The sequence below is a fragment of the Phascolarctos cinereus genome, unplaced genomic scaffold, assembly GCF_003287225.1.
Source record: "Phascolarctos cinereus isolate Bilbo 61053 unplaced genomic scaffold, phaCin_HiC Scaffold_5;HRSCAF=322, whole genome shotgun sequence".
In the NCBI taxonomy this organism is placed as follows: Eukaryota; Metazoa; Chordata; class Mammalia; order Diprotodontia; family Phascolarctidae; genus Phascolarctos; species Phascolarctos cinereus.
In genome coordinates, this window is record NW_027555958.1 from 306,301,777 (window position 1) to 306,324,611 (window position 22,835).

General features: G+C 37.1%; 1 protein-coding gene across 8 annotated transcripts in view; it reads right to left on the minus strand.

The window, feature by feature from the left end:
* SPAG9 (sperm associated antigen 9) overlaps window positions 1–22,835 on the minus strand; it is a 149,568-nt gene that overhangs the window by 32,060 nt on the left and 94,673 nt on the right. For all 8 annotated transcript variants that reach the window (XM_078156070.1, XM_078156069.1, XM_078156072.1 and 5 more), the window contains 10 exons: window positions 16,588–16,786; window positions 16,057–16,156; window positions 14,254–14,375; window positions 10,646–10,703; window positions 8,942–9,094; window positions 8,594–8,645; window positions 5,796–5,926; window positions 3,783–3,839; window positions 2,564–2,737; window positions 1,557–1,686 (listed from right to left, as the gene is read on the minus strand). In XM_078156070.1, coding sequence (XP_078012196.1) covers window positions 1,557–1,686; window positions 2,564–2,737; window positions 3,783–3,839; window positions 5,796–5,926; window positions 8,594–8,645; window positions 8,942–9,094; window positions 10,646–10,703; window positions 14,254–14,375; window positions 16,057–16,156; window positions 16,588–16,786 — 1,176 coding nt within the window. The remainder of the gene's footprint in view (window positions 1–1,556; window positions 1,687–2,563; window positions 2,738–3,782; window positions 3,840–5,795; window positions 5,927–8,593; window positions 8,646–8,941; window positions 9,095–10,645; window positions 10,704–14,253; window positions 14,376–16,056; window positions 16,157–16,587; window positions 16,787–22,835) is intronic.

The following is a 22,835-nucleotide window of genomic DNA, read 5'->3' on the forward strand; positions in this document are numbered from 1 at the left end:
GTGTCCAAAGGATAAGGGATTTAAGAAAGAGGACAGTATGGAGCTGAACTGATTAACTAAAGGGTTGAGACTGGGAAAGGAGAAAAATGAAGTCAGAAGATGAGTAATGATTTAAGAAAGTACTGAGGCGCAGAGGACTGGAAATCATGATGAAAATGAACTAGAGGTTTTAAGACAGCTTAGGCATAGGGAGAGATAGAATGATGAGAGGTTATGGTCAAATCAAGGATTACCAGTTATTATTAATAACTGATAGGAAATAAGGAAATAGAACATTTATGAAATCCAGGGTGTTGACTATCCTTACCCAAAGCTCAGGTAGCCTAGAGGAAAATTACAAGATTTGGGAGGTTAGCATAGAGTATCAGTATGAATACTGAAGATAATCTCCTAAGGTTAGAGAAAGAGTTGGAGAGGAGAGGAAGACAGTGATCTAGGCGCCATATTCCTAGAGAAACAAAGGAGAATGACCTATAGGCCCAGTAGGCAACAGTCCCCATGATTGCTATAGGATGAAAAATGTTAATAGTATGAATTTCAAGAAGAGGAAATCTTCACGGAAAGAGAGGAGTCTGATTCCCTCTCCAAAACCAATGAGTATTTTGAGGTGTGAGAGAACCAGTGCTAAATAGTATAGCCTGAGACATAGTGTCATCTGGGGAAATAAGTCTCACTGAAAATAAGTAAATGGAAGGGAAATTTATTTATTATGAAATGGGAACTCCTGAGGGCACCATGGAAGGGGTGAGCTGAGCTGGAACAGGACATGGGTAGGCAAGGAAGATGGGGATGGAAGTCAGGGTTGGGGATAGTTTACACCTAGTGAGGAAGTCGTACAGAGATAAGGAGAACAAAATAAGTAACAGAAAGTGGCAGATTAATTGTATGGCTCGTAATATTCATGGGATGACATATAGGGCAAAGGCTAGGAGTGCTGGGTCTTGGCCATCCACATACTTCTCTGGGCTGGGAAGCAGGAAGGTCTAAGTGCACAAGGGTGTTCAAATCCTTCTTGGTCACCCCACTGCCTGCTCTTCCGGACTGGGGTGCAAGAGGTGCCAAGAGGAGGAATCACTTGGCTTTAACAATTTGATCTTAACTAAAATCCAGCTTTCCTACCCAATTAATAAAACAGTCCTGAAAAATTCTGCTTGTTCATTTTTCCTTCATGAACTTGGAGAAGTCAATATGACATTGCTATTCTCAAAACATATGCATACATGTGTGTATGTGTGTATTTGTGCTCCCACACAAATAACAGTCTTGCATATAACAAGTTACTTGCATATAACAAGCTACCTCCCCAAAACAAAACAGGGAACCCAATGAAAGGCATTTATAAAATATTTAGGTTCTGAAAATTTTTATGATGATTTTGAAAGACAGAAAAAGGGCTTTCCACTTGGAAAGTTTTTCTTCTCCTTTTAGTTCAAATTAGCTTGAAACTAAAAATGGACAGCATCAATATCCACATAGCTTTTCATGAGCAGGCTTTATATATGTAAGAATGAACACACATACACCTTTCTAGTGTGTTCAGTACATCAATAGTGTACCTGTTTGTACTTCTGAGGCAAACTCCAGCCAAAAGCTTGCACTCTGCCGTCTTCCTTCTGAACATGTGCCTTCACCTGGCGGTACTGTTCTCTCTTCTGTTCTCTTCGGGAAGCTAAGCTGGCTTCAGTTCTAGACAAGAGGAAATTAAAAAAAAATGTATATGATCACTATCTCGTTTTCTTTTTAATTCACCATTTACCTACTCATGAAATAAAAATGAAGTACAAAGACTGTTTGTTTTGAAAGATATTTTCTCTTTATATTCCAAATGTGCCCATTTCACCTCTGCGTAATAAATACAAGATGACTAGCTTATTTTAATCGGTTGTCACATACACAACTGAAGAAAGGTGAATCAGCAGTCAAGCACCTTCACTAAGGTTTCAAGGTTTAGCCATACAGAAAAGATCAATCCTCCTCCCTCACATGCCTAAAAAGTTACTGCTAAAAAAATTACTAAAAGAGAACTTTCTTGGAAAGAATCAAAATCATGGTTCTCTAATCAATTTCTTTTTTTGCTTCAGAAGTACAAAAATTCAAGGTGACTTTAATCTTATTTTTAAAAATACAGATAATTTCCCAATCATAAGCCTAAGAAATTCAGCATAAAGAAAGGCTTATAAATGCTCATAAGATATAAAAACGTTAGAATTTCTTTTTTTGTTTGTTTGTTTTTTGGTTAGGCAATGGGGTTAAGTGACTTGCCCAGGGTCACACAGCTAGTAAGTGTTATGTGTCTGAGGCCGGATTTGAACTCAGGTCCTCCTGAATCCAGGGCCGGTGCTCTATCCACTGCACCACCTAGCTGCCCCTGTGTTAGAAGAATTTCAAGTGCTCCTTTTTCCATATGAAAACTGGCCAATTGTATTTCTATTAAAAAGCAGTTTCCTTGCAGATTTTTATCTTAATTGTTCATAACTTCTGGCATGCAACAATATGACATTCTGCAAGTCTTCCAACCCACAGAGCACGACCATCTTTACAACCCAGGCCCAAAGGCACTTACTCTTCGCTGAGGAAGTCAAAAGCTTTCGATTTATCCCCAGGTAGCTGAGATAAAGTGCTGCTTCTTTTCTTGACAGAGGGGGTAACATGGGAGGTCGGTGCATTATATTTTAGATTAACTGGGGGGTCAGGCTTCTTGGAGGTATTACTTGAGGAACTAAAAAGTCGGCTGAAACTGAAATGAGAAAACAAAAATACCATGTTTAACTTGAAAAAACTATCCTAGCTCTACATGAACTCTTTCAGATTATAGCAAAGCCAAACTATATGAATTTGTAGCCCCTCTTAGCAGCTTTAAAAACAACTCAAAACCAGCCTCAGATTCACAGAGATAAGGAGGGAAAAAAGTAATGCTTGCATGGCAGGTTCTGCTCTTTAAAGAGACTTGGAAATGAATATTTTTAAGTGAAAATAATGTTAAATTAATAATGTTAAAATAATCTCCTTCACTCTTCTGAATGTTTGCTGAGGGAAGGCCATCTTATGTAGCAGAATTTTCCTGTTTGGGTCAGATTCTTAATAAGGTGTTATCAGTATAGGTAAAAGTGAGTACTGGTGAGGGGCAAGAGAAGGTAAACAGCACTAATTTGAGTCTAGGCTTGATGTTCCAACTCTTATAATAAAGGGATAAAACATAATTTTCAATTGGTTTCACTTTTCTGATTAAAAAGAAAATGCAAATAAACTAATTGAACATCAAATAAAGCAATTACAACTAAATGAAGGTGACAAGTTAATTGGAAAAGGACATGTCATAAGCACAGTGACACAATCATCATAGCATAACCATATGCAAAAAGTTCAACACACAAACACTACTCAAACCCCACAACACTGTTTCCCATCTTAAATCCAAAATTTCTTATCAATCACTGAACCAATTGATCAAATAATTAATGGGGACCCATTTTGGCATCCACTTCATGAATTCATCATCACTTCAATGCAATTTAGGCATAGACTTTCACTACTTCACTAGGTGCATAACCAACACTAGAGGATGCAGCTTACGAGATCCTATTTTTGTCTTCAAGGACAGCCTTACCCAGTTGGCATGCTAAGTGTCAAAAAGAAAAGGTTCAATTTAGCAATATTCACATGACAATAGAAAGGAAAAAATTGAATAGGAAATAAAACCCATCAGTGATAAGTCAGTTTTAACATATAACTTCCTACTTTGAAATGTTCTTTATTACCTTGACTTCTTTTTAGATACTTACAATTGCCAAATGCTTGACCTTTTTTTTTCCTGCATGGCTGGATTTTCTCTTGAAGCCCTAAAGAAAAAGTAAAATATGCATATATAAAGTCAAGCACCAAAAGTTTTTGAGCATGTATAAATAAACACACAGTGCTAACGAGACTCATGCTAACAAAGAATGGACATTCCTGCTTTTTTTTGTGTGTGAACTGTTATTTTCTGAATAATGACTGAGATAGTGTTTTAATGTCTACAAAACATTACATACAAAATCTCATTTGGGCCTCACACAACAATCCTTTTAGTTAAGTACCATAGATGGTATCATGAGGAAACTGAGGTTCAGAGAGACAGGATTTGAACCCAGGACTTTCTGACTCCCAGTCCAGTGCTTTACTACATCACATTCCTCTTTTTTGTCAGAACAAGTGAGTTCCAATATATTTTAAAAAGGCTTTTTTTTTTTTTAAGAAGACACGGGGTCTCTCTACCTCGCTTAGGCTAAAAGGCAGGGGCTACTCATGGGTCCAGCTTCACTAGGACCTGCTCTGTTTTCCAACCTGGGCTAGTTTGCACCTTCTTAGGCCACTCGGTGGCCCCTTCTCCTGGGAGCTTACTATACCGACTGGTTGACAGGTATAGGTTCCTGAAGTTCAGAACTGCCGAGCTTGTTTCAAGCTTGGGATACTTGGCACGACAGGCAGGTGTGTCTGCCTCTGGCCGGTGTTCAGTACTCATTCTGTAATTTCTCATCAGGAGTCATACTTATGTCAATGGCTCCCCTCCCACGTCTCAGATGTTGCCATCTTGGTGGCAACACCACAAATAAGCAGCAAATACAGAAGCACTGCACTATTCAGTACTAACTGTAATGTGGGCAGGTTAGAAAGTGTTTAGTGATCTCAGAAACATTAAAAAGCTACAAAATTCTAGGGTAGCAAGGTGGGGAGAGAGAAGTGAAGAAGTGACAGATGGATGCTATATTGTCTATTGGATCCTGTATGCTGAAAACATAACTCTTGATATTTTAGTTTCTTCATCTGTTAAAAAGAGATTAGAAAATGGAATTCTCTCAGAAGCATTTAAGTAATTGTAAAATATGTAATGAATCATACTGTACATCATTTTTACAAGGGAAATATATTCTTTCTAAATAAAAGCACATAATACCAAGGAAGTCAATATTGTAAGGAAAAAAACATGCTACACAATTTTAAATCCAAGTGAATAGCTGTGCCCCATTAAGAAAATCCAGTAAGTGAAAACTCGAAATTAAAATCTGTGATGATTTAGCATGACAGAAAGATTATGCACTTTACAAAATTATCCACACAAAAAAAATTCTTTTAAATAACAAGCTCCCTTTGTTATTTAAGATAGAATTCAAAAAATTTTATTCACTTGCAACTTTTTAGGAACATGCCTATTATGTTGACTAAAGCCTAGTTGACCTGCACTAGGTACATGTGACCTACAGATGGCAGCATTAGGTGACGGAGGAAGTACTCTGTGTGAGTTCTCAAATGGAGAGGGAAGAATTCAAACAGGAGATATAATACTTCTGAAAAAGTGAAAATAAAACTTTCTTTCCTGACATCACTTATAAAGTGCTGTCAGACTATGGATGTGGAATACAGGATCAACATATTGGTTTGTTTTGCTGAAGCTTTCTTTTTTTCCCTTAAAAAAAATTTTCTTTTTTCAGGGAGAAAATTATGAAAGGAATGTAACAAAAACAAAGGGCATCAATAAAGACTAAATGAATAATAAAGTACTGTCAGGATGATGAGAGACTTATTTTCTAAGAAGCTGATAACTACTGCTAAGCTACTAAGATGACATTAGTGAGGCCACATGAATACAACCCTCATTGGCCCAATTTTGCTACTAGTTTGGTAGCATTACTTTGTGCATAAGCTGTTCTCTCACTGGACTAAGCAAACCACAAAGCAGGGATGTAATGACTGAAGGAATAAATCAGACACTAAAAAAATAAAAGAGCACACAAATATGGCACCTTTCCAATACTAACCTTATCATCTCGGTCCATCGCACAGCTTCTTGAAGCTCCATCAACCTCTCTTTATACTGGTTTCTTTCCATGAGGACACGTGCCATCTCTACTCGAGTAAACCGCTTCCTCTGAGCTGTGGGTATGTCACTCTACAAAGAAAGGAAAAAACGGGATCACTCTGTACATTCATATTGGATTTTAAGAGATCCTCTATAGACTTTACACTTTGCTTATGAAATTAAAAAAGCCAAGTTGAATTTTGCGTAACTTTTTCAAATATCTGGTCATCCATTCCCCATTTGTGTCTATGCCCACTAGTTATCCAGATTCCCTCAAGGCCTGTAAGAAAAATGTTTTTAAAAAAACTTTTTAACTATACCTGTGATTTCGTCAGTGTAGGGAGTAAGTCCCTCTACCAATAGGGTTGAGCACCTGCTATGCAACTTCTAGTCTTAGAGGGCTGCCTGGGCATGAGAAGTCATGTGACTTGCCTAGGGTCACAGAGCCAGTCTGTATGAGATCACTCTAAGGCCAGCCAGCTCTCTATCCATTCTGCCATGTTAAATTTCTAAAAATTAAACACATAAAGTGACTGTAATTCACTACCTTGTTAATGATCAATAGGGACGAAGGTAAATTATTCAGGTATTGGTGATTAAGTGGGTGCAAAGATTTAGAAAACCAGCTAGAAATGCAAAGTATAAATAATTAGATACAAATTAAAATATTATGCAGGAATTTAGAATATGCAAAAGAATGACTAATATGTCCAAACCCTTTGTGACCCAGAGAGTCTATAGTATAGGGAACACAGTAAATATTTAAGCAGTTACTGACTGAATGCTTGTTGATATCTCCAGGTAAATCAATGACAAAAAACAGCTTCATGTATAATATATAGAGCAGCACTTTCTATAACAGTAAAAAACTGGAAAGAAGGTAGATGTCCATTAAATGGGGAACTTAGACTAAACAAGGTATAATAAATGAATGTAATGAAATATTTGTGTGCTTCAGTGCCACCAACAATGGAACTGCAAAGAACAACAAAAAACCACCAGAAAACAGCAAAATTTTAATGACCACCCACTGCTGAAATTTATGATTACAAGATCAGAGGTTTAGAACTAAAAGGAATATTCCTGGTCATCTACCTCATTTTGGAGATAAAGAAATAGGACTGGATAAGTTAAGTAACTTGCTCAAGGTTTACAGGGTAGTAAATGGCAGACATAGTTTTTGAATCTAGGTGATCTGACTCCAAATGCTGGACTTTAATTAAGCACTGAGGCACTAAAACTTTTTATGTAAAAATTTAAAAGAAGTTTTATTTATTTGTCAAAGACTGAAAAAATAACTCTTCCACTGGACCCTGAGGCCTTCTGAATATAGGTGGAAGAATTTCACAAACTAACAATCTATTTTTTGAGTAATAATACATTTCACCTGGGAGCCTTTAAAGTAGTACTTTGCTCTACCAAATCTACTACTTTTTTAGAGTCAAAAAATAAAAACAAAAACAAGAGAGGAATATGTAGTAAGAGCAAAGGATAATAAATGGGTAGCCCATATGTTGCTCACACAATGTCAAGAGTGAGGGAAGATGGACCCAAGCCTTTAGGTGGGTTGCTCTAAAGAATTTACAGGATAAGATTCGGATGGATTGTAATCTATATTCAAGGAATGAGAAAACAGATCCACTGAAGTAACAATTTGTTGCAAATTAACAATAATGACTATGTAGAGAAAATGAACATTATTTTTATTGGTCAGCCCAGTTAGTGAGGTTACTGTGCTAATCTGCCAAGGGCCTGGAGGGGTTTGATTGCCACACAGGACTGCTGGCTTTGCTGTTCCATAATCAAGTGACCTATTACTTAAAATCTAGCTAACTGCCTCACATAATCACGCTAAGGTGAAAAGAGGGCTCTTAGCAGGGGTACACTGGTAAATTTTAACAACTGGCTTGGGGGTGGGGTAGGAGATTGTGTGCACATGATGCACTTTAAAGTTTAATATTTATCGTTATCTCCATCACTTTCTTAAGTCTAGACAATCAACAAAACAATAAAGCAAGCCCTGATTTGTACCACTGGCCGATCTGCAAGGTGTAAATGAATGAAAATTTAAAAGTTGGCTCTTGTGAGCCTATATGAGCTAGCTCCAGCATAGCAATGCCTCTTAGCATACAGGAATGGATTAGCATAAACTTATACCACTGCCCCAAGTAACACAAAGCATATGTCATATTGGTAGCGAATGAGCAGTGTCATCTTTCTTTAGAGGCAGTGTAGGAATATGATGATTATATATTAAGGGATATTAGTGTCACCAATGATTTCCACAATTCTGATGGGGGGGGGCGGGGAGGGAGAAGGGAGGCAAAAAATCTAGAGCTGTGTTGAGCAATGCCAAGGCGACACAAGAGACTGTTTAACTATGCTGTCAACAAAATGGCATCCATTTTTCTTCATGGGGTTTTCTATTCCCTATCTGGGGACAGGTGGGTGGTGCAGTGCTAGGCTAGAGTCAGAAAGATTCATCTCTCTGAGTTCAAATCTGGCCTCAGTTTCCTTATCTGTCAAATGATCTGGAGAAGGAAATGGCAAACTACTCCAGTATTGTCAGTATCTTTGTCAAGAAACACCAAATGGGGTGATAAAGAGTTGGACACAACCAAAAATGACTAAATAACAACATTATCTATTTAAAATGTTACAACCCCAAACTAAGTAAACCAACTTTCTCTACAACACATACTGCAGTGTAATGGGAAAAAAGCTTGTTATACAGACCAGTTAAAATGTTATACTTACATCATCATCATCTTTTGCTTTTTGCCTTGCTTCTTCAGCTTCTGCTCGAGCTCTAGCCAAAAAGAAGAAGAAAAAGAAATGTGATTCAAACTGAGTTAAGACAATCTTTTTGAAGAATGCAAAACCATGATTAAGCACTACAAGATCACCACTATTTAACTGGGGATATCACTTTCAACAAGATGTTTTTAGGTTTATGTAACTGCCCCCCTTTTAGGACAAGTTATTCTAATGCTATGCCCACAGATCAATCAAGGTTAAAGGAAAACCATGACAGAATGAGGGTTTCAAATTCCATAATTCAATTCAATTTAAGGTGAAGTTATTTAAAGGAATGGAGTCACTCACTTTCTAAGCTCTTCTTCCAATTCTTTGTTCTTCTCCTCCAGTTTCAGTTTGGCCTGCTTCACAGCCTCCAGTTCCCCTTGTAGCACATCCTTCTCACAGGTCAACTCATCCACTTTTGCTATCAGATCATTCTTCACTACGTTCAAAGCATTTCTACACAGCAAATTATAAGAAATTATAGTTAACACTATAAATGTTAGTTTTTGCATTAACAAAACCAATGCTGCCAAAATGAGAAATGCAGGAAACTGAGTAAAAAAAATTTATAGCAAGTTTCTTGGATAAAGGTCTCATTTCTAAAATACATAGGGACCGAATCAAATTGATAAAAATAAAAGTAATTTCCCAATTGAAATGTGGTCAAAGGATATAAATAGACAGTTTTCAGAAGAAGAAATCAAAGCTATCAAAAACCACATAAAAATGCTCTAAATCACTAATAAAGAGAAATGCAAATTAAAACAATAATGAAGTACTGCGTCAAACTCATCGGATTAGCTAAGATGACAAAAAAAGAAAAAGTCAAATGCTGGAAAGGACACAGGAGAACAGGCATGTTAATTAACGTACTGTTGACAGACAGATCTGTGAACTAGTCCAACCATTCTGGACAACATCTTGAAACTATGCCCAAAAAGCTATAAGACTGTGCACGTCCCCTTTTGAAGCCATTTTATCTTCAATTCATCTGTCTCAGATAAATACAAACTTAATGAATGCTATGGAATTGAGAAACTGACTTCTCCCGAGCCTTTAGGAGGTGGCAGTGAGGTGGTATAGTAGATGGAGCACTAAACTTGGGAGTCAGGGAGACTTAAGTTGGAATACTGTCTTCAATATTTACTAGGCCTGGGACCTTGGGTAAGTCACTTAACATTTCTCAGCTTCAGTTTCCCCATGTGTAAAATGAGGACAACAATAACACTTCTACCTCACAGGGTTGTTATGAGAATGAAATCAGATATGACATGTAAAGAAGCTCAGTGGATAAAGCACTTGACTTGGAGTCGAGAAAACCTGAGTTCAAATCCTGGTCTCAGACATGTAACAGCTATGTGACTTCAACTCTGTGAGCCTCAGTTTCCTCATGTGCAAAATGAGAATAGCACCTACTGCACAGGGTTGTTGTGAGAACCAAATGGGATAGCACAGGGGTGGGGAACCTGTGGCCCTGAGGCCAAACGTGGCCTTCAAGGTCCTTGGGTGCAGCCTTTTGACAGAGTCCAAGTTTTTTATTTTGTGAAGTCTGTCAAAGGGCTGTACTTAAGGACCTAGGGCCACATATGGCCCTGAGGCCAAAGGTTCCCCAACCTTGGATAGTATATATTAAGTGCTTAGCAAACCTTAATGTTGCTGTAAAAATGCAAACTATTGTTATTTTCATTATAATGTGTCAGAAACTGAGAAACTGTGGATAAGAATACCATTTAGCCTCCAACAAGACAAAATCCAAAAAAGGTGACTGACATAAGATTGCAGAATATAGCTAGAAATGCATACAATAACCAGAAAGGAAATCAAGACCTAGGGTATACCAAAAGAAGCCTATGTGTAGACTGTATATAGCATGTGCTCTAATTAGATGTAGATAAAAATGGAGAAGAGAAATTGGGAAACACATCCTTTGGTTGGATGAAGTGGTTGATGAGGAAGTAATGATGGAATGAACATTAGTTGCATTATTAAAATTCTGTGAATACCTACTTGGTTTCCAAGAGTTGTGTGTTTTCCAGAATAAGATTCTCAACTTCACGACCCATTCCTTCAAAACAAGAAAAAAGATAATAGTGAATTTAGAAAAGAAAAAAAAGATCAACTTTAAACTATGCTAATTATTAATATTATTTTATAATTTTAATCTGTTTGTTTTTTAGTTTGGCAATCCCCATAGATTAAGAACCTATAAAACTTCCAGACCAATAGAAGGGCACAAATTATATTGGTTTATCTTGCATAACTGATGTTTTCTTCTCTTTCCAAAGATAACACTTTTTTAAAAAATCAAGAATTCCGCTAAATATTAAAACACAAAATGGTGGTTTATACAGAGCTGACACTCAACCCAGTTAACGAATAGATGAAATGAAGATGATATAAAAACATGAGTCAATCTGGATTACCAAAAATATTAATGAGGAAATGCAAGGAGCAGAAATCTGAAAAGCTTTATACTTTATATAATATATATGTATTCATATACTTTATATAATATACTTTATATCACATATAGACAATACAAATTAATAAAGAGCCTGTGAATCCAAACAGAGTTTACAGATAGAGGGGATGTTTGAACAAAGGACAGACAAAGTGAAAAAGCTTTGCAGTACCCCAAAGCAGATGGCACCTTACCCAAGAAATTATGGTCTTAAAGCCCATGCATCCCATGTAGAGCAAAAACAAAGAACAAGAAATGTTTCATGTAAGAAACAGCATGAGTGCAGACTGATTACCTATAAAGTTTTATGAATTTTGTGAAAAACACAGCTAATGACAAAGACTGGGAATCACGATGGTATGGCTGGAGGATACTGATGTGAGGGCAGGGCGGAGAAGTGATGGAAGAAGTGTTCTGTAGCTTAGGAAGATGACCTACTATTCTACTGGTAAGCCCTTTCCAGGGATGCTACAAATTCTGAAGTCCAAATAAATATTTTCCTATTTTGCCTCATACTGAAAATAAATATGCTTAGATTAAAGTCCACAAACCAGTTGGTTTGTAGTAGATTTTTTCCATCAAAGTAGTGTCAGATCAATAATGATTAGGTTCAGTAATTTTAGAAACATTAAAAAATCTACATGGATGACATTCTAAGCAACAACTTCCATAGTTAACTTTGAGGGAAATAAAAGTTTCCACTTCAAGCATATTAAGAAAAATGGAGGTGAAACTATGTTTTAGAGGGCTTACATGAACCCCAAAAAGTTAAAAAAAAAAAGCAAACAAAAAATGCATGTGTTTCTGTCTCTTTCTTGTGTACACATAGACAGAGATACAGAGACATACCCTTACATCCCATGCACTGCACTGACCCCAAAGTACTGAAAAGTAGTTTCTGGAAAGAAAGGCTATGACAATTGCAGTATTTCTAATTTTCCATTTAGGGAACTAAGTTGGGTGAAAGTACCATAAAAAGATAATTAAGGAAAGCCTGGTTAGGTTAACAAATCCCTCATGAGAAAAACATTTTTAATAGTTTAGAAGAATTAAAAAAAAAAAGAATGTTTCCATAGAGAAAGGGGATACACTCACTGAGATCAAATGATAACATTTGAAAAAAGTGTATAGCACAATGCCTGGCACATAGCAGGCTCTATATAAATGCTTACTTTCTTCTCTTCCTTTCCCCACTCAATAATACATATTAGATCAAACTTCTGGGATCCATAAAAAAGGTTTGTTTGTTTTTTTTTAAAAAGAGATTTTAAAAATAATTTTAAATTAAAATCAGAAATAGCTCACTCTGACATCTATTTCATTCACGGTTAGAAATGTTTTGTCTTCAGATACTAAAAAACCCTCCAAATTCCAAATCCAAACTAAGCCTTTTAGTTAATATTTAAATAAACATATGTTAACATATTAAAACGAAATGATTTCTTTATAAGTAATTTTATAAAAGAAGCACATACATGGAAGAAATAGGCTCTAGCTTAGCTTGAAAAAAAATCCTTGCTAACCATGTTTGTAGAAACTTTTACACAAATTGGGAGAAAAGGCTTAAAAGCTGAAAAAATATGTAGAGCAAAAAATATCAGTGAGCAGAAAAATGAAGAGAATGCACCGAATGACAACGGCAGCCAAGAACGCCTAGCTGTAGAAGCAGCAATTTGAATGCGTTTAAAAACATACACACCAGAATATTCCCCTGGGTAAGCAGCCCAAGAGAAAAGAGATTGGAGAATCTCAATTAGCTTGTTTTAGGAGACTAATAACTAAGTTTACATTAATTTCAAATGAGAGAGAAAAGAAAATGGTTAACCAAACCAGATATTAAGTAACATGCCACTATAATACTAAAAAATTTAAGATGGTACATGGAAAACACATTCTTATATTGTATTCTATGAAATGTATAGTTAATAAAAACATACTTCCAACAAAGATTTCTCCTGAAATAAAGTTCCAAATAAAGATCCAAAATATGATTAACACAAATACACAGGTAAAAAGAAAAGTCTCATTTCAAATGAAACGCAATGTTTCTTCCATTCTATCAGCAATACAAATCTAATTGGGAATTTGGATAGCCCAACTGTCATTAAAATGCTTAAACTAAGTAAGCATAATCTTAGGTTTGGTTTTTTGTTTCTGGTGGGCAGAAAACCCATCATTTTTGATGGTGAGAAGGAAGATTTAAAAAATATATCCTTACACAGTATTAGAAGAGAATATCTGGTAACTTTGTTTAAACTACAAAAACTTAATCAGAGTAAAAAAAAAATCATTTATTTGAATCAAGATAATGGATAGACATCTCTTCATTTGACTTTTATATTATTAGAAAGTGATCAGGAAAAATGACCTAGGCATCAAGGAGCTGATAGTTTAAGTATATCTATAGGCTGGGTACAAGTAGTGGGCAGATGGGCTGACATCAGTCAACCAATGAATAGTGGTACATAACTTTTCATTTCTAGTTTTCTTATTTAAACCAGTCTTGATTTGTCTATCAATTAAGAGTTGCTAAAAAGGACTAAAATCTAAGAACTATTTATTTAACAACTCCCAAACACCTGGAAAATTAGGATCATTAACCAAAAAGGTAAAGGCATAATACCACACTAAGTTTAAGATGATATACCAAAACTTTCTAGAGCCACAGAAAATATAAATCTAGTGGCAAGCTATTAACATATTTTCCCTTTAAAAGTATTTGCTAAATGGTAAACAGTTTTGTGGGATGATCCTTATGTTTAAAAAAAAATCAAACAGTGGCAGCATTTGTGCACAAAACAAACTACAATGGTTGATCATACCATTTAAGCTGCCTGGGTAATTACTATTAAAGAAAATTTATATTTTCAGAAGATAAATTTTTAAAATCAGAATCGTACACATTTGAAATGTTTATTAGCATTAATGATCAGAGCTGTTATAAGATAATGAGGACAAATACAACTTCAAATAAGCTAGTCTTCGGATTTACACAGAAGCATTTTTTAAGACCTCCATTATCACAGTAAGCTATGAAAGTTGTAGCAGCCCTCTTAGGGGAGTAATCAGGCTCAGGAGGCTTTTATACATCAACAAACTTAGAAACTCTTTTTTTGACCAGTAAAAAAATAATTCTTTGCCCAAGCTGCCATACCCAGTAGATCTGCTCCTTCATCTACATCTCCAATCAAGCCAGAGCCAGCTGAAGACAGTTCTTCAAAGAGAGATTCTGTATTTCTGTCAAAAGCTTTGTTCTCTATACCTTTGGTAGGAGTGCTGTACAAGAGAATAACAAACAATTAAGGTCTTTTACAACACTGTAAAATGGATATCTGAGCTCTATTATTTAGAAATAAAACAATTATTTAATATCAATATAATATAAATGATTATTGGGTAGGTGCTTTCTACGTTTGGGCCTATGGTTCAGAGAGCTTAATAAATATTTGTCAACATTTGTGGGGAGTAGGAATGAGAGAGAGAAGTTTCCACAAAAATCTATCAGGATGATTGTTTTTAAATGTGCAGAAATATAGACAAAGCAATGAATGAAAGAAATGATCTCAAAGCCCTAAATTTTAATGTAATTTCAAATATCCTGATTAGAACAGTAGATAACTGGTTCTCATTTCATCAGTCAAACAAAGAGCCTACCTAGGAAGAGTGCCACACAAGATGATGTCTTTCTTGCTAATCGCTGATTGTGATTATCCATGATAATGAAATAAGGAGATCAGGGAAGACTTGCAATCTCCTAAGTCTAAGGAAGGAGTCAGGAAACACTGCTAGCTATCCAAAATGTGACACTTCTCTTACTACCACTTGTTTCCTCATAGGATCCATGAATAGTCCTTAGTTGTCATTTTCTACATCTCTACATTGCCCTAGAAGGGGCAGCTAGGTGGTGCAGAGAATAGAGCACTGGACTTGCAATAAAGAAGACTCATCTTCTTGAGTTTGAATCTGGCCTCAGACACTTATTAGTTGTGTGACCTTGGGCAGGTCACTTAACCCTGTTTTGCCTCAGTTCCTCATCTGTAAAATGAGCTGGAGAAGGAAATGGCAAACCACTCCAGTATCTCTGCCAAGAAAATCCCAAATGGGGTCACAAAGAGTTGGATACAACTGAATAACAACAAACAAACATTATTGTGGTCCTTAGACCCATTAGTAGCTGCCAAATGATAAATATATAAAGTTGTCTAAACTACAAAAGAGTTTAGTTTCAGAAGCAACAGGAACAGACATTCATTGACTTGATTTAATTAGGCAACTAGGTGTTGTAGTGGATAGTATTGGACCTACAGTCAGGAAGATCTCAGTTTGAATTCTGCCTCGGATACTATACCAAGCTATGTGCCCTTAAGCAAGCTTTCTCTTAGTCTCATTTTCCTTATCTGTAAAATAGGGGCAAATAATACCACCTGTCTCCCGGAGTGGTTATGAGGATCAAACAAAATAACCTATATGAAGCACTTTTCAAACCTTAAGGGGCTGTATAAATGCGAGCCATTATTATTGTTGTGTTGAGTCACGTCTGACTCTCTGTGACCCCATTTGGGATCTTCTTGGCAAAGATACTACACTGGTTTGCCGTTTCCTTCTCCAGCTCATTTTACAGATGAAGAAACTGAGGCCAACAGGGTTAAGTGACCTGCTGGGGTCACCTAGCTAGTAACTGTCTGTGGCCAGACTGGAATTCAGTAAAATGAGTCTTCCTGATTTTAGGCCCACTACTCCATCCACTGTGCCACCTAGCTGCCCCATCACTACTATGTGTTATTATTAGTCCACAGCAAAGTACCTGAATTTCTTCTCGTAGGATTAAATAGGATTAAATATGTCAAAATTGACTGAAGGCAGGACGCTTGTAGAAGGAAAAAAGAATAGAAGCATCTCGTGTTTTTGTTCCACTTAAATGAAAGGTCTAAGAAACAGTAGCAACACCCTGAAGTACCTCGAGCCTTTATATCCACTGAGGTCTTTATCCATATCCAGCTCAGGAGTAGATTCAATGATTGCCTGCACTTCTGATTTATCTTCATTTTCATTAGAGCCTGAGAAAAGAGCAATTTTTGAGTAAGCATTAGCCATGAATGTGTCATGTTCCTGTGCTTGCACATTATCATTAAGTTACACATATTTTCTAAGAGTTCTCTTGAACTTTCACATTCCAAAAAACAAAAAAGAGTTAGAGTGCACTTGCATGTTTTATCAGAGGTGAGATCAAAACAGAGAAAAGAAAACACAAGCTACAGCTTCTCTAGCTTTTTCACAGTAGAAAATGCTGCATTATCCCAAGCAAAAGCTTCCTTCCTTGCAGTTCTCCTTCTCCCCTGTTGCCCTACCTCAGTCATTTTAAAGGCCATGACTTTGCTAGCTACTAGGTAAGACAAGTCTGTGTTTACACTAAAATATGCAATACCCAAAGCAGGCAGCAAGCCAACCAACCCCGGATGCTACAGAAACACAACTACGAGATGCTTACCAATTGACACACTCCTAGTATCTTGAGCTACCTGTACTTCAATATGCTTGCCCGTCTCTGACTTATCTGCAGCCTTCGAATAGCCGTCATTGTCCTCCTTCAAAGGAGTGTCAGCAGGAATGGCGGCAACATCGGAAGCAGCTGTCGATGCTGGAGTAGTAGCCTTGGATCCTCCCTGGCTGATATCAGAAAGTTCATCCTAAAAATTGTAAATAGACTTTGTAAGTACATTTGAATAACTCACTCTTATTTTGAATAGGTGCATAAAAATATTGGAAAGTCAAGTAACTCAAGAGAATTCTCTAATACATTTTAAAAACAACAAATTATGGAATTAGAAAGTGACACAGAAAACTGAAAAGACAACATTAAATAGTATTTACTGATTTTTTAAAAAAATAATCAAGTAATAAGCAGCATGTTACTAATGAATAACTACATAGAAGAACTGGGGCAAAAGGTAGTGGAAAAGGAGATCGGCCGGCTATATAGTATACTGTTGTTGTTATCATCATCATCATCATTTAGTGTGAGAATAAAGGGATGATAATCAAATGGACTGCCTGAGTGTTCCATTTGTACCCACATAATGGCAAGACACACATGCTCCTAGCACAGGGGATAATTCCCTGTGTAGACTTTACAGGATGACATGTCCCAGGTGCCTAAAAGGTATAGTTAGGGTGAAATCTACACTAGGGGAGCATAGATGCGAAGTATAGAACCAGACATATTCAATCTAATTGTGAGTGTGTGTGTGTGTGTGTGTGTGTGTGTGTGATATTATATTCTCTTAACAGTCTCATAATATATTCTCATCAAATGCACACAATGGATATTCTCTTAAAAGGAAGTCAATAGTGCAAAAAAATAAGTTGGGTGTCAAATATAATTCATAGGAAACTGGCATGAAAAGTCAACAATTCGAGAATTTCTAAGAGTTTTATATATATTATATTTTCCAGTTCATTAACATTAGTGCTTGGCCTAAATGGGCTCAGCAGATGTACTGTTGTAGAGGCAGAGCTAAACTGCCAAATTCTGGGAAGCAGCTGCTATACAAATAGTTTGGCACATATTGAAATGGGGTGATTTTAAAGCAAAGGCCAACAACTGAGCAAAAGTCAAATGGGCAAGACGATAGCATCGAGAGTCAGTGTCAACTATAAACCAAAGATAGCTTGTAGGCTTGAGAAAAGTATTTGTATGTACCATAAGTCTTTACAACCACATGTACACCCACCTAACACTAGGAATACATTTCACCATCCTTAAATATAAATCACAAAATAACAAACTTTCTGAGAGAAAAACATTGGTGATATTAACTGCAATTCTGTATGACTACTAATTACTCCCTTTCTACTTGTCTTGGAAACTTGAATTCAATGGATATTGAAACAAAGCTATCCAAGAGACATTTCAAAACCTCTCTCCAACTTCTGTCAAATGTTAAGTTAGACATTAGAGAGCTAGAAGTCAGAGAGATCACCTAACCAAAATGAAAACATCAAGGCCCAGCAATCATAATAACAGAATCTGAACTAAAAAGCCTGGGTTCTAGGTTCTGCCTACCAATCATTTTTTCCACTACACTGCACCTTTTGCTCCTACTCAAATGTTGTTTGACCATCACTTAAAAAAAAGCCTGGCAAAAGGTGTACAGCAATTGGTCCTTGATGGAAAAAAAAAATCACAGATTTTTTTGGAGGGTACCAGACTTATGATTTCATAAAGAAAGTTGCCCTGATCTATATCTTGCCACTGGACCAGATGGCTCTGGAGGAGAAAGTGAGGCTAGTAACCTCCATCTGCCCCTGTCTCTCTCCCTGTCCTTCTCCCTGTCCCTCTCCTCTCTGGGGTTTACTGGCTACATTTCTTTCACAAAGAACAAGCCTTAAACCCAATTCACTCTGGAAGCTCACAGATTGAACAATAATAAGTCCCTGGCCAAGCACCACTTCATGTTCTTTTTTGGGCCCTCCTTGCTCAGAGTGAATGTAAATACTAACTGTTTTTCTTTTGGCCAGCAAACCTGAGGGTCTTCCCCACTCCTGGTTTGACTTTTTTTTTTTTTAATTAAAGAGGCCATCCCTTGACTCACTTCTTAAAAAGGCCTATTCACTAAATGGGCATTGCCTCACTTCAAGTGAGAACCTGAAAAGACCTTAGCTTAAAAGAGCCAGGGTCTCCCATTGCATCCTGGGCCATCTCCAGTCATCCTGATGAATATCTGGCCACTGGACCCAGATGGCTCTGGAGCAGAAAGTGAGGCTGGGGACCCTGCACAGCCTCCCTCTCTGAAATCAAAGTCAATTGCAAGTCATGTCATCATCTCCCTGATGTCATGGTCCTCTTCAAGAGCCAAGGACAAACACAAGAAGAAGCAAGGTCCCTATGAGAAACTTCTAGCAAAGCAGGCCAGTAGCTTCTTGGAAACTTCTAGTCTTAGCTGTCTGAGGCACTGAGACAATGGTCAGCCCAGGGCCCCAAGGCCAGTATGTGGCAGAGGCAGACCTGGAGCCCAGATCTTCAGGACTCAAATTCCTATGGGTTTAATTGTCTCCATGGAAATGATGCCTAGCTCTCTCTATTGCCCTTATATCTTTTCTGAGTTCTAGCTGTCCATCTCCAATCACCTATTAGACATTTCAAAGTGAATGACCCACAGGCATTTCAAACACATGTACAAACACAAAGCATTACCCTTCCTCCAAATCTCACCTGTCTTCTGAACTTCCTTATTTCTGCCAAGTGCACTACCATCCCTCCAGTCACCCAGGGTTACAGTGTTATCCTCAATTCTTGCATACATCATATAATCAATCAGTTGCTACATTTCTTGTCATTTCTATCTCCACAACTTCCCTCAAATCTGTCCCCTTCTGTCCACTTGCACAACCAACAGCTTAGTTCATACGTTTATCCCTTCTGACCTACACAGCTGCAATAACCTCTTAACTGGTCCTCCCTGTCTCAAGTCTCCTTAACTCGAATCCATGCTGCATACAGCTGATCAATCTTCCTGTAGCATGACCCTATCACTCCAACCTTTCCCCCTCCCATCCTTGACATAAACCCTAGTGGTTCTTTATTGTCCCTAGGATCAAATGTAAGCTCCTCTGTTTGCCCTTAACAATCTGGCCTCAACCTAGCCTTATTATGCATTATTCCCTTTCCTGACTTTTCAGTCCAGGCAAAATGGCCTTCTGGCTGTTCCTTCACATGATACAATATCTATCTTGGTGTCTTTGCATTAGCTATCTACTATCTAAGACAGGAAATGCACTCCAACTTCACCAGCACATCTCAGAATCCCTTATTTTTTTCAAGAACAAATTCTCTCAGGGCAGCTAGGTGGCGCAGTGGATAGAACTCTGGCCTTGGAGTCAGGAGGACTGAGTTCAAATCCAGATTCTGACACTTGTCACTGGGCAAGTCACTTAACCCTGATTGCCTCACTGAAAAAAAAGAATTCTCTCTCTCTCTCTCTTTCTCTCTCTCTCTCTCTCTCTCTCTCTCTCTCTCTCCTCTCTCATACACACACACATATATTCTCTCTATAGGAGTAAGCTTCTTGAGGGCAAGGACCATTTCATTGTTATCTTCATATCCCAGCTTGGTGTCTATCAGTCACTAATCATGACTTCAGAAGACTGATGATGAAACATGGCTCCTGATTCACAGAACACAAGTTTCCGAGAGCTGGGATATTCATTTTTTTGTCTTAATATTCCCAACCCCTAGCACTGTCTACACATAAGATAATATGATACACATTATGATAAATACACATATGATAAATGCTTGTTGATTGATTCACTCATTGATATTTACTTTTTCCATAACATACTCCTTAAATCTCTTGATTCCTTCATTCTTATCCACATAAAGGGATAGTCACACACTAAATGTCACCATTACCCACAAATGTTCCATACTTCCCTAATGAGAAATTCTGACATTCTTCTATCTGATCACAATGTCCTATCATTCCATCTCTTCCTATGATTCACCCCCTATTAAATCTATACTTCACTTTCATTGAGACCTCCAATTCCCCCATGCCTTACCCCAGATATGATCTCACATTCTACCTTTTCCAATCTCTATCCAGTAGTTAACCACTTCAATTCCATGCTGTTCTCTGTTCTTGAATCCCTGCCCCCATGTCCTATCTTGGCTAATCTCCTGCCAAACCTCAGCCCCAGATTATTTCCACCACCTACATTCTCTGTTCCTAATAAATAGCTGCTGAATGAAGCTAAAGAAAGTCTCACAATCATGCTCACTAGGTGCACTGCAAATTCATTTTATCCAAGCTGAACTGGGCCCTCATTCTCTCAATGGAGGAATACAAGGCAGTTCTTCTATTCTTCCATTTTCTTCTAGGCTTCAGCTGCCTTCTTCCTCCATCCATGCAGCCCTACTCTCCCACTGGCTGAGTTCCTCCTAAAAATCTCTATTTTGGGAAAAGGCCCATCCTTTAGTATCCAGACTTTACCATGATGTCCCCATATTATACTCTCCTTTCTGCCACCATACCCCTCCCTTGATTTAGCTTCTTTTTACGTATTATATTCCCTCATTAGTATGTAAGCTGTTTGGGTGGACAGAGACAGTCTTTATTTTTGCATGTATTTGTATTCCCAGTATTTAGCATATAGTGAGCATAATAAATGGAGTCAAGAGGACCTGAGTTCAAATTCAGCCCCAGATACTTACTAGTTTTGTGACCTTGGGCAAGTCACTTAACCCAAATTGCCTTTTTTTTAAAAAAAATTATCAAAAAATTACTTTATTGAGCTAGAAAAAATAATAACAAAATTCATTTGGAAGACCAAAAAGTCAAGAATATCAAAAGAAATAATGCTTTGATCCAGCAATACCACTTCTAGGTCTGTATCCCAAAGAGATCATAAAAACAGGAAAAATAAATATTTATTATTACAAAAATATTTATAGCAGCTCTTTTTGTGGTGGCAAAGAATTGGAAATTGAGGGGATGCTCATCAATTGGGGAATGGCTGAACAAGTTGTGGTATATGCATATAATGGAATACTATTATGCTATAAGAAATAATAAGCTGACAGACTTCAAAAAAGCCTGGAAAGACTTATATGAACCAATATAGAGTAAAATGAGCAGAACCAGAGAACGTTATACACAGTAACAGCTTCATTGTGTGATGACTGACTTCGATAGACTTGACTCTTCTCAGCAATGCAAGAATCCCAAGATAATTCCAAAAGACTCACGATGGAAATTGCTATCCACATCCAGAGACTATGGAGTCTGAATGCAGATGGAAGCATTCTATTTGCTCTCCTTTTCCTTTATTATTTTGTTTTATTGCTTCATTCTCACGGTTCTTCCCATTAGTTCTAATTGTTGTTTACATCATGACTAATGGGAAAATATGCTTAATATGAATGTAGAGCCTATATCAGACTGCACACCATCTTGGCAGGGAGGGGAGGGGGAGAAAATTTAAAACTCAAAATCTTATGGAAGTGAATGTTGAAAACTACAAATAAATAAATTATCAAGAATGAAAAAAAAAAGAAATAATGGAAAAAATGTAAATGAAGGATGTATATTAGTACCAGGCCTTAAAAACTATATTATAAGACAGTAATCATCAAAACTATCTGGCACTGGCTAAGAAACAGAAAGGTAGATCAATGGAACAGAGCAGATATACAATTTACAGCAGCAAATAAATATAGTAATCTTGCATTTCACAAGTGTAAAGACTTAAGATTTTGGGACAAGAATTTATTATTTGGTAAAAACTGTTGGGAAAACTGGAAAGCAGGTTCACAGAAATTGGGCACAGACCAATTACTTTACACCATTTACCAGGATAAGGTCAAAATGTATACATGACCTAGATATAAAGAGAGATATTACAAGAAAATCTGAAGAACATGGAACATATTACTTATCGGACTTACAGATAGGTGAACTTTTGAGTAAACAAGAGATAGAGAGCAGAGTTTTACATGACCTTTGAAAAAAGTTCACTTTGAAATATAGAAGTACAAAGTCTAGCATAAAAATGTCAGATGTGCTGTCCAATCAAAAAACATTTACTATCAAACACTTAACTATACGCAAGGCACACAAATGCTTGTTGGACTTAACTTCCATTCTCACTCCCCCACAGAAGCTCTCTTCTCCCCTCAAGCCTCTCACACTTCCCCTACTCACCCAGCTACAGACCTTGCCTTTTGCATTACCCAGA